This window comes from Anguilla anguilla, chromosome 1 (assembly GCF_013347855.1).
Source record: "Anguilla anguilla isolate fAngAng1 chromosome 1, fAngAng1.pri, whole genome shotgun sequence".
NCBI classification, from domain to species: Eukaryota; Metazoa; Chordata; class Actinopteri; order Anguilliformes; family Anguillidae; genus Anguilla; species Anguilla anguilla.
The window spans coordinates 8,243,666-8,256,060 of NC_049201.1; the positions used below are offsets into that span (position 1 = coordinate 8,243,666).

The window sequence follows — 12,395 nt, forward strand, 5'->3', positions numbered from 1 at the left end:
TACGTACGTATACAGCTGACTGTCCGATCTGGATTTTCAAACGCGAAAGTGAGGTGAATGACAGACATGCAATTTCATTTCAATAACGGTCGTCTCACTTACCCGTGGACCGGTTGACTTCTGTCCGGATATTCGAGGCAGATGACATACCAACAGCAGCGCAAAAAAGTATGAAAAAATTAAAAAGACGAAATTCTGCAAAAACATAGCTGATTGCGGTATAGGCTTTTAAATAATATTTCGTTTGGTCGCCAGTATTAATTTGCACGTGTGTGTATCACCTTTCTATTTGTTCCTTTTAAAAGAAAGATTGAAATTTCTCAAAAGGGAAAAATCCCTCGCAAATAACTACCTTTTCAGTGTAAGAGTTATTTTATATTTAGGTATATTTTAATTTATATTCACATCATGTCATATGGGTGCCGGGTTTTTTATTTTATTTTATAAATTTGTGGTCACCATAGTGACAAAAGTTTATCCACTGCGCAGAGCAGAGTTCCTCGCGACTTCCACAGGTTCAGTGGCTCAACTTCCATTGGGACCCATTTAAAAGTAAAGGAGGTGGGAAAAAGACTTGCGACTGACACTTGTAAGGCCCAATGGCCTTTAAGAATCCGTTTTTTAAAAGTCCCTTCTGTTCAAAACTCCACTATTTAAGTGATCGTATCTTGACAATGGGGAACTGTGGTACGAAATGTCTTTCTCCACTTCAGCGTAATAGTTTTACGTAATTGTCACTTTGGTGTTTATAGTAGCAGTATTTTTTTCGTCGTTTCTTTTCTACAACGTTTTATTCCCGGAACTCCCCTTTCAAGTGTTTTTATAAAACGCGCACGAAACGTGAATCTCAAGCTATTGCGCACAAAAAAAAATTGTGTTTACTTATAGTCAAGCACCACGGTTCTTTTCTACTTTTTTTTTATTTTATTTAGCCTACAGACAAAAAGGCGAACAGCCTGCGCGTTTAGAAAGGATACGAGTCCAACTTAATCTAAACCAATGCTTCGCGTTTGGTGGCTTCAAAAAAGAATACGTAAATAAAGCCAGGAGCAAGAGGGGGCCAGAGGGTCTCGCGCCCATACACGGACGGACAATGCTGCCTCTTGGGTGGGAAGGGCCGTCCAGCACTGCTGCCTCATCATTCAGTTCCTTTACCCTGCTTACAATGGTAAACATCTGAAGTCAATAGCTGTCACGGGCACATCAGGAGGCCAGCCCCAGGGGAGCTTGGCTGATGGGACGCGAGAAGCTGTCTGCGTATTCTTTCTCCTGTCTACTCTCTCCTCTCTTGCCTCCCTTATTGATACACATTCATTCAGTGGTGCACCTTTGGGATGGAAATATGCTCGCTGTGTAGCCTCACTGAAAACGGTTATCTACCGAGCGGTGGATTCTCGCGTGCTTCTCGTATCGACGCTGTGGGTAATTAGCAGAGCCGGCGAAGCCAGAATTGCGCTGTTAATTCTTAAAAAATCCTTCAAGCTGAAGTATTGCATTATCTCGCTACTTAGAGAAACCCACACACCCACAGACATTTGCATTTGTGTACACACAATACAAACGTGCACATGCAAGTGTACAGGACATGTAGCTACCTACGCACATGAACAGAGAGGTACACATTCACCCACATACATGCACACACGTATGCTCACATACAGGCGCGTGCCAGCACGCCAATGCGCATCCATGAGCACATCCACGCGCAGATTTGCATGTGTACATATGATATATAACATAAACACCTATATACAGTGTAAGTACTTGAGAATTTTCAAAAAGAAGTCCAAATAAGAGTGTGCGCACATTTGTGTGTGTGTGTGATGTGACTGTGAGCATATGTCTATGGGTGTGTGGGTGTATATGCATGAGCATGTGTGTGTCTGTGAGCATATGTGTGCATGAGTGTGTGCACGCGCTTTTCTGTGTGTCTGTGAGCACATGTCTGCGTGTGTGTGTGTATGAGTGTGTGTGTGGGCGTGTGCATGTGTGTGTGCATGTGTGTGTATGAGAGTGCAGAGGTGGAGAAAGAGGCAAAGTTCACAGTGCAGGTGTCCTTGCTCTTACCCAGTTCTAATTGTCTAACTGTTTTTAGAAGTGGGAAATTAGAGAAGGGGGGAGGGGGCACAAAGATAGAAGGAAGGAAAACGGAAACTAAGAAAACGAAAGCAGTGGATAAAAAGAGATATGTCTGAACACAAAGACGTCCTTAGTCATTAGAGCACAGAGTGACAGAGGGACACAAAGTTGGAAAGATCTTCCGAGCAGAGTCGCTCAGAACAGACTTCCATTCTGTCACTGCACTGAGGCAGGCTTCCTGTGTGGTTCTTGGTTCAGTGCTATGACCTGGTCGGTGTAGTCTTAACTGGGGGGGGGGGGGGGGGGGGGGGGTGCAGCCCCAACACTGTGCAGGTCCAGTCAGAACCTGAGGGTGTGAAGTTTTTTTTTTTTTTTTTTTTTGTGGTGATGGGTGGGAGGGGAGGGGGGTGTGAACGCGCGGGTGTATTCGGGATGGGGGGTAGGTGGGGTGGTGGGGTGGGTTAGGCTAATGGAATGTTAACGAGATCAGTCGGTCTTGTTTTCTCTTTTCTTTTCTCGTTTTTTTGTTAACCCCCGTGCGCGCACCGCCTAACAAAGAGACAATTTTCCGAGGGTGTAAAAAGAGTCGTCAGGAAACGCTGCTCGACACGGAATGACAGAACGGAGTTGTCATTTGGCTGGACATGAAACAGGCGGCGAGGGTCAGGTCGGGGTGGTGGTGGTGGGGGGGGGGGGGGGGTGGTGGAGTATGGGGAGGGGGGGGGCAAGCGAGGGGGTGGCGCAGGGGACGGAACGGGAAGAAAAGGAACGCTGGAAAGAGAATGTTCTTCCAAATTACCCGGGCGGCCTCACGCAGATGCGCCACGACTGATCTCTGCCGGCTAATGGCTCATCGGCCGGAAAATTAGCAGGTGTCTGTGGACCCTGCGACCGCTCCCCCCCCCCCCCCCTCAGTGGGGGCTATTGAGTAGGGGACACAATGCTCAGATCTGTGCATTAGATGTCCAGCAGAACTGTTGGGAAATTCAACAGCTCCTTTTTTTAATAAGTAAATATGAGTGAAACTATCCAAAGGAGATGGAATCCAATGAACATGAGTTGCAGTGAAACTTTATTTCTTTTTTTTAAGCTGAGAAGTAGCTCTAGAGTAGTACCTGGACTTCACATACCTGTAACTGAAAGCAGAAAGAAGGAGGAGGTGCTGTCAATCAACAAGGTGATGGGTCTCCAATCTGGTTCAAATCTGAGGAACTGACCTCAGTGTCATCTGGCTTTCTGTGGAGGAAAAATAACTATTGTTACAAGTTTCAAACCTATTAACACAAAAATGACTTTGGTTAACAAAACCCATCTCTTTTTAAGAGACTTTAAAAAAATTCAAAACTTACATACTGTACTGATAGTAATTCTACTTATTGCCTACTATTCACAATGTATCTCAATGAAACCCTTTCATTTTCAGACTGCTTCAAAATGTACCGTATTTCATCATGATTAAAATTTACTACAGTCATTCTTATTGACACTTTGTTTTGGAGTTGTACTATGAATATAATATTTGTTTTGAAAGCCAATGCCAAGAACAGAGGCACTTGTAAGTTGAGGCATTTCCTTTCTAATTAACTTGCACGCTGACAGTAATGCTTTAGAGTCATAAACAGACTGCCAAAAGAACAACACTGAAGACAGGACCCTGCTGAAATGTTTAACTTCACTGCCTTAACTCCATTAAAAAATATTCAGTAGGGGGTTTCTATCAAGAATCAGTTTTGCAATCATAAATAGCCCTCGCATTTTGGAAACCCAGCAGGCCTTAATGCAAAACGCTTTGGGTGACCGCAGCTTTTTAACAGATGGCACTTAAAGATCATGATGGTCGGACAACAGGCCAATTTGGCACGTTCCTGAAAACTGAAACAGAGCAAGTGTCACACCATTACAAATGCTCCTGTTGTCATGCAACTGTACACATTGACAACATGAAACAAAAACCGACATTTATAGTCCTGCGTACGAGATATGTGATATGAAATCGTTACAGGGACGGAAGCAAGAGCCGATCTTTGGTTTGAACAAAATATTCAGACGTAACATGATATGATACGGTACTGTACTGTACTGTGCTGTAATCTTAAGGTAAGGTAAGAGCGGTTGTCTGGCAGTCGGAGGGTTGCCGGTTCGATCCCCCGCCCTGGGCATGTCAAAGTGTCCCTGAGCAAGACACCTAACCCCTAATTGCTCCCAACGAGCTGATTGGTACCTTTCATGGCAGCCTTTCACCGTTGGTGTGTGAGTGTGTGTGTGTGTGAATGGGTGAATGAGAAGCGCTTTGGATAAAAGAGCTATATAAATGTAGTCCATTTACCATTTACCATACAGTAAAACAGCAGTTCCTTAGTTAACTTCCCTGCCTCCATATTCACTATTCACAAAGGGCATAGGGACTGGAGGTGGGAGGCTCACGAATGAACAAACCCTTAAATACGAGCTGCTCTCCACCATGTACAGGAGAATAACAATAATAATAAAAAATATGCGAATGCCAGGAGACCATTTCCATGTTGTGTCATAAGAAAGTGACATTTTTGATTGTAATGTATACAGGAATGCGTTTGTAAGCATGACCCCAATTAATAAGCAAGCATCTCGATGCACTTGAATGCTCTGACTCATGCATAGCCTGCATGCCTTCCCAGTCATTTTCCTTTCTTGAAACAATATTTTTGGATTCTGAAAGCCCCCTTTATTAAATGCTCTAATGAATATGTATAATGAGACACGGTGTTCCACAAGAAAGTTGTGTTTTTAAGGCAGGCATGTGCCTTTGACAAGATGAATTATTAAAAATGAAAACATAAATCTGGGCTTTGCATAACTCTTAGGCTTCGGCCCATCATTTTTATTTGGGCTGCGTTTTGAAATATGGACTGACAGTTTTTTTTTTTTCATGTGGAAACGAGTGTAAAGCAAACTGTGGTGATGTTTTTTAAAGCCATCTGATGCAAAACATCCAGCGAAAGTCTAGACATGTGGACCTTGAAGCTTAGAGAGCACACAGGAAATTGTTTGTATCTTAGTAAGAGGAAACATGAAAACTCTGCTCTCGGTAAATGCAGTTTCCATGGCAGAAATGCAAGAAATTGAAAGAAATAAAAAAATATTTAAATAGTGGCCAGGAAAGTTTTTAAATGGAAAAATAGCCAAATAAAACAATAACAAAAAACTTTATGGCATTTACTCTCAAATTGTGTACCTGCAGATCATGATTATGTATCAGTGTATCATCCGAGCCAAAAGACTGTCTTTGCCGAGGTGTACCAGGCCGGTTGTGCCAGGCTGGTCATGCCAGGGTGATTATGCCAGGCTGGACTTGCCAATCCGGTCGTGCCAGACTCAAACACGGACCAGACCAAAAAATCTCCACAAATAAGAAATGGTGTCACTCTCCTGCAATGTGTCGGTTCAGGGCGAGGCTTTGAGCTGACGGGTCAACTCCATGGTTTTAAAAAACTTTTGTGTGTGTGTGCGCGTATGTGTGTGTGTGAGAGAGAGAGAGAGAGAGTGAGTGTGTGTGTGTGTGTGTGTGTGTGTGTGTGTATGCAGAAATGTATGAGTGCATGCTTGTTTGTCTGTGAGAGACAGAGTGAGAAAGAGAATGAGTGTGACAGAGAGAGTATGTATGTGTGTTGCACACATGCATGAGTATATTAATGTTTGAGTGCGTGTGTGTGTATGTGAGTGTGCGTGTGCGTGTGCATGCGTGTGTGTGTTTGGGATGGTTGTGGACCTCATTTGGTGTGGGGGAATATGGGAATTCCAGGTCTTGCATGTGATGAAGTGCAAACCCTGGATCCGATCCCCTCCGTAAGCCAATCCCCTGTTACCCTCATTATGATGTCATCCCACCCTGCTGCCTTCTCCCAGAGCGCAACACTAAGAGCCCGTTCTGCGGAGAAGAAGACAAGGACGGAAAGAGTCGAAGAGATGGAAGAAAAGAGGGAAAGACAGACAGAAAGGGGACTTCAAATGGAAAAATGTGAGGTCAGATGGAAAGCCCTCTCCCTTTAAAGTCCCTCATCTGGATTTCATTTGATAAATTCCACATCTTTTACATGTACTGGCTGCAATTTTCACTAGCTCCTGAAATCAGGGAACCCCACAGGCCTGCGGACGGCCGAGCGCTCTGGACTGCAGCACCATGCTTCTTATTACACACACTTACACACACACACACACACACGCATGCTCACACGCTCACATGCTCACATGCACACACACACACACACACACACACACGCGCACACACACATGCACACACACACACACACACACGCACACACACACACACAGTTACACACACACACACACACACTTACACACACACACACACACTTACACACGCTCACATACACACACACACACACACACTTACACACACACACACACACTTACACACGCTCACATACACACACACACACACTTACACACGCTCACACACACACATGCTCACACACACACACACACACACACACACTTACACACGCTCACATACACACACACACGCTCACATACACACACACACACGCAAACACACACACACACACACATGCTCACATACACACACACGCAAACTCTCTCTCTCTCACACAGACACTCACACACACACACACGTATATGCACACGCACACAAGCGCGCGCGCACACTCACGCACACACAAACACGCACACTCACACATGCAAACACACACACACACAGGCACACACTCAGACACACCCGCATGCACATGCGCATGCATACACCCACATAAACACGTGCACATCCACACACACACACACACACACACACACACACAAATACACATGCACATCCACACGCACACGCACACACACACACACACACACACACACGAGCACACACAGATCTCACCACCTCTACGAACATCCAAGCCTTTGATACCACAGAGACTGAGACAGAGCAAGAGAGAGTGAGAGAGAACAAGAAGAAGAACGAGAGAGAGAGAGAGAGAGCGAGAAAGAGAGAGGGAGAGATACTGGTGTGAAAAGGTCCATTGAGACAGCCCTGAGTGTCTTGCACCTGCACAGTCCATTCACTCCTCTGTTTACACACTGTCATCCACAATTAAAGCCTCCTGGGGCCCGGGCGGCCTGCCCTCCACGGGGCCCCGCACCCATCCCTGCCCCTTATGGATGCCTAATTGAGCATACGGCCCTCCTGATTGAATTAACAGCTCCGTCCCCGGGACCTTTCTACCCCCCCCCCCCACCCCTTAAACGAGGGGGACGATCCACAGCCACCTGGAGCCCTGTGCCATCACCCAGGGGGAGAGCGAGCGAGAGAGAGGGAGAGAGGGAGGGAGGGGGGGAGGGGGGGAACCAAGGGGTCAGAGAGAGAGGGAGTCGTTGAAGCCGTCAAGAAAACGTGTCCCTTTCTGTTGGCAAACACAGGCTGGAAATGTGAACTGGGGGCATTGAAAGGTCCCAGCCTTCACAGGCCCACGGGGCCTAAGAGCCCTGCAGGGTCCTACGCTTATCCCAGCGCCGGACCTGGAGCATTTCAACAAAAGAGGAACGGGACGTCCTGGAAAGGACGAGTACAGCTGGGCTTTTCGGGAAGAAAAAAAAAAACGGTCCCCGTGGTCAACTGTCTCCATGGTCACCTTTCGATGTGTTCGACATTCTTTTTTTCTTCCCCCCCCCTCAGAGAAACAAAGTGCTAATACAACAAGAAAAGTGAAATAATGTGGAAAATCTGTGACTGCCTGTTGCCTGAAGAGGTTCTGACAGCTCCTCAAAAAACTGCGTTGAAGGACACAATTAACACCTTTGAGGGGGGAAAAAATGTTTCCAGGCACAACAGTTTGGTGTTTTTTTTTTTTTTTTTAAGTTTTTTTTTAAAAATGTGGAATATTTGAAGCATATCTGGGTGAAAAAAAATCACAAAAAAGTGGTCTCATTGTTATATTCTGGGTTACCAATGTTCTTAGGGGTTTTGGAAGGGAACATTTGGGGAACAGAAATGTAAGTACGTGCAGGTTTTATCATGAAGCAGTGAGCTGACAGTGCGTCTCAGAGGAGAGAGCACCGCAGACTCGGTTATCTGCTCTTCAGAAGTTCACCAGCTGCGATCACCGGGGATGTGAATCACCACATTATCCTGCAATCGTCAGCACAATTCAGATGCCTGCTCAATGTTCACTGGCCCTCTGAGGCTCACGCTGCTGCATTAATTAACAGACCACACACACACACAAACGTGTGCGCTTGCATACACACACACACACACACACACACGTACAGGCTCTCTGACCCCTCCCACAGGCGCTCGCCCCCACCCCCCCCCCCTTTCACCACCACCAACCCACCCCACCCCCCCTTCACCACCACCACCCCACCCCCCCTTTTGAGGCTAGCGGGAGTCCTGTAATAAGCAATTAAGTCTGCCCACCTGTGCGAAGCATCGGAGAGCGAAGGATAGGCCGGGCCGAGCGAAACACACCACTGCTCAGCCCCCCCCCCCCCCCCCCCCGTGTTCAGCTCCGCGGGGGTGGTGGAAGGGGGCAACAATGTTTTCATTCGGTCCGACACCCCCGACAATGCTGGACTGCCTTTGTCTGGGTTCGACCAATGCGTCGTCTGCTCTCCCCTCGTTGGTACAGGGGCGGACGGGGGCGGACGGGGGGGGAATTGTATAACATGGCTGGCCTCTGAACCCAGCTGGGAAAAGCTATTCTACCCCCCAAGCCCACCCCCCCCCCCCCCCCCCCCTTCTCTGGGGGACACGCCCACCCAGTGGCGCAGACGTCGCGCGCTTGCGTGGAAACCGGGTCTGTCGCGCTGGGCTCCCCAGTCAGACTAAACTCTGGGTGACCCCCCTAGCCCGGGACGGAGGGGCATACCCCCACAGCTGTGAACTGTGCGGCGACACCCCCTTCCCAGACCCCATACCGCCCGCCCGCTACCCCCCCCACCCCCCGCCCCCCTAACGAGCGCCAGCACGTTCCTTCGGGTCACTTACTCCCTGCTCCCCGGATAGACCCGTCGGGCGGGGCCAATTAAACTCGCACTGTTCCCCGCTCCGGGTCGAGAGTTTAGCGGGTCAGAGCTGTGAATTCCACCACCTTCTCCCTCTCCCTCTCCGTCTCTCTTTCTCTCTCTCTCACTGTCTCTCACTCTTTTACCTCTCATCCTGTTCGGATCCATTCAGGAAGGCCTGCTGGAGGACATCTATGAGGCAATCAGGTTCCTCCTGAAAGCAGAGAGAGACAGAGAGAGCCAATATTGTGGTAAAATATTAGTACTTTACACTTTTTTAAAAATATACTCTTTTGTCCATCTGGGACACTGCCCCCTCCTCCCCACTCCCCACCCCCCCAAAGATGAAATGAAACCTGCGCTCTGTGGGTGTCACTACAGATTTCTACGAGGTGCCCCACATGTGTGGACTCTGATAAGAGTGCAGGTGAATTTCAACCAGAAAACGAAAGAGTACTTCACCCCCCAAGGTACAGGGAAGTGAACCGTGGGAAGTGTGTGTGGATAGATCTGATGTTTTTCTTGGGTAAAAGCGAGAAAGCGACATTTTTTAAGAAACACGTAAGAGCAGGTTGTATGCACAAAGCATTCGGGTTTGGCAGGAGGGTAGATATTTAAATACTGCCATACAGCTTGCAGATGACTCCTATTTGTCGGAAAAGAAAACAACTTTTGTTTCTGCAATTTTGGGTACAAAATACAGCTGAATGCAGCATTCAATTGCAATGAAGCCAAAATTGAAACAACAAATATGAATAACTTTGACAATGACAACAAATTCATCCTTCTTGTTTTAAACCTTGCAGGAGAGAAATTTATCCTGTCAATCTGTCAATATAAAATTGTAAAATATTCGCAACTAAAATATATAAAAATATCCGGTTTACACTTAACCATAGTTTAAACCAACAGATGAGGGATTAAAGGAAGAAGAGAGAGAGATTGGAAGGTTGCTATGGGATCGTTGGTATGAAGGGATGATTAGACGCAGGTTGGATACAGTTCGAGAAGGTAGGAAATGGTGGGTGGAGGACAGGGGGGATATGGTATGGGGGGGAGGGGTGAAGGAGGTGGTGGCCAATTTTGTACAACGGGTGAGCGTAGTGGCAAGAAAACAATCATGCTTTTGAAGGCTTGTTCAGTGGAACATTTGTGCTTTTTGCTCTCTCTCTCCCTTCTCGCTCTCTTTCTCAAATAACATAACATAAAAATGAAAAATACATTTTCATTGCCTTTCGCTGTTAGAATGATATTTGCCGTGCATACTAGGGTCAGTTTACTGCCTCTTTGCCAGTTCTGATCATGCTTGATGATCGGATGAAAATATGTTATGCCCCAGTTACATTTATGACAACGTAGCTTAGCTTAGGTGCTCTGGTTTCATACTCCAGTCTCTTGCTCTCTATTATGAATATATAATAATTGTAAACATATTTCTGCAAAATTAAGTCTTCCTCTGGTTTATGGTGCAGAAATATTTCCCAAAATAACTCTTTAAAATAACACAATCTTTGCCCTTAGGAGTTCTGCAAGACTGGAGAGCTTTTTTTTTAGTGTAAACAAATCTTCAGCAATGGAAAAATACTCATTGGATTTCAAAAATATTTATCATTTTGCCATTGTTGAAATTTCATTATAAGTGATTCATTTAGCTGTGCGTGTGTGTGTGTGTGAGGGGGTGGGAGTCGATTCTTTATTCTACCACTTTCTACTGCTTTGAGCAATTACTGGAACCACAGTGATATCAATAGACATTTATTAACAAAAACCATCAGTTGGCATTCCTTGGCACAATTCTCAGCAAAATTCTCCCACAAGAAAATAACAATGTGGAGAGTGTATTCTGGTAAGTGCTCCTTCTGACGCAAAAGCTGAAAACCAGGCTCAGAAAAAAAATTAAACCTCTTGAAAGATCGTCTCTTGTGGATACAAAGTATTTTATACATCAATGTACTGCAAGAGAACAGTAGAGAAAAATCACACAACTCTCTGGTAACCCCAAGCAGTGCCATAGTAATAATGTGTTCAATTACTTTGTTTCCTAATTTGAAAAGTACTCATGTAATATTTATTCATCTTCACTTTCCTCTGTGAGTAGTTTGCATTAATACTTACCACCACTGCTGTTTTTGTTTTTTAAAAAATATATATTATTATGGATACTTTATAGGACAATGTGTACATTACACTCTGTCTAGTAAAGTGCAGTGAGTCAACACAGTATCCTCGCGCATCATTTCATATGTTAATGATGAAGTTCTTCGCAACTACAGTGCAGTAATTCATTAACCGCTATGAAAACGACTGGGAATATCGCGTGCATACAGCACCCCCTAGTGCACGTGCATGCTTATCACCACTGCTATCGTGTGAGCGATGGAAATCATTGCGCAATAGTTGGAACAAACGACCACCGACATAGGCCATTGAAAAGTAAACCTTTTCAGTTCTTATTTTTAATATTTTGCTTCGACTTCTGCAAAGCATCTCATAAACATCAGTCATAACATTAAGAAGAACGAATGCTTCAAAATTCCAGATTTTACAGAAGACAAAGCTCAAAAAAATTCAGGGGGAAAATATTATATTAATATAGCATATGTTTATCTTATATTTGTCCTGGTGCTAGAATTACATTTGTATAGCTGTTCTACACAGCATGAAGGTCCTGGGTTCGAATCCTAGCCTAGGCCTTTCTGTGTGGAGTTTGCATGTTCTCCCTGTGTCTGTGTTTCCACCAGGTACTCAGGTTTCCTCCCACAGTCCAAAGACACGCAGTTAGGCTAATTGGACCCTCTAAATTGCCCACAGGTATGTGAGTGTGTGAGTGAATGGTGAGTGATTGGTGTGTGTGCCCTGTGATAGACCTGTCCAGGGTATATTCCTGCCTCTCGCCCAATGCACGCTGGCATAGGCTCCAGCACCCCCCATGACACTGACTAGGAATAAGCGGGTATAGATAATAGATGGATGGATGGATAGCTGTTTTAAGTTACATGCTACTCAGCTTTACTTCCATAAGAGTAGGCCTACAGGGTTCACAGATAAGGCCAAAATGCGTCCTACAATATTTGCAGCAGAACAATCTCAATATACCGAATAATAATAATAATAATTTATACATTTTTAAAATGAACTTTGAATAGTTTTTTTTTTTTAAACACGTCAAAAATGTCTTCTTAGATTGCTTAGAATTAGCAGTTGCTGAACAACTCTTATAATATCGCAGCGATCGAGCTTTTCTGGAGTCATTTATGTATACTCGCATATTGTCGTTACAACAATACAGACCTCAGACGCTG

General features: G+C 45.4%; 1 protein-coding gene across 11 annotated transcripts in view; it reads right to left on the bottom strand.

Annotated features, from left to right (window-relative positions):
• smoc1 (SPARC related modular calcium binding 1) overlaps nucleotides 1–533 on the bottom strand; it is a 52,908-nt gene extending 52,375 nt beyond the window's left edge. For 10 of the 11 annotated variants that reach the window (XM_035391160.1, XM_035391138.1, XM_035391149.1 and 7 more), the window contains exon 1: nucleotides 103–532. In XM_035391160.1, the coding sequence (XP_035247051.1) occupies nucleotides 103–207 (105 nt within the window). In that variant the 5' untranslated portion in view covers nucleotides 208–532. Of the gene's footprint in view, nucleotides 1–102 lie in introns of all 11 variants that reach the window. The other variant, XM_035391168.1, reaches the window with a different exon arrangement.
• Between the last annotated feature and the right edge of the window lie 11,862 nt (nucleotides 534–12,395).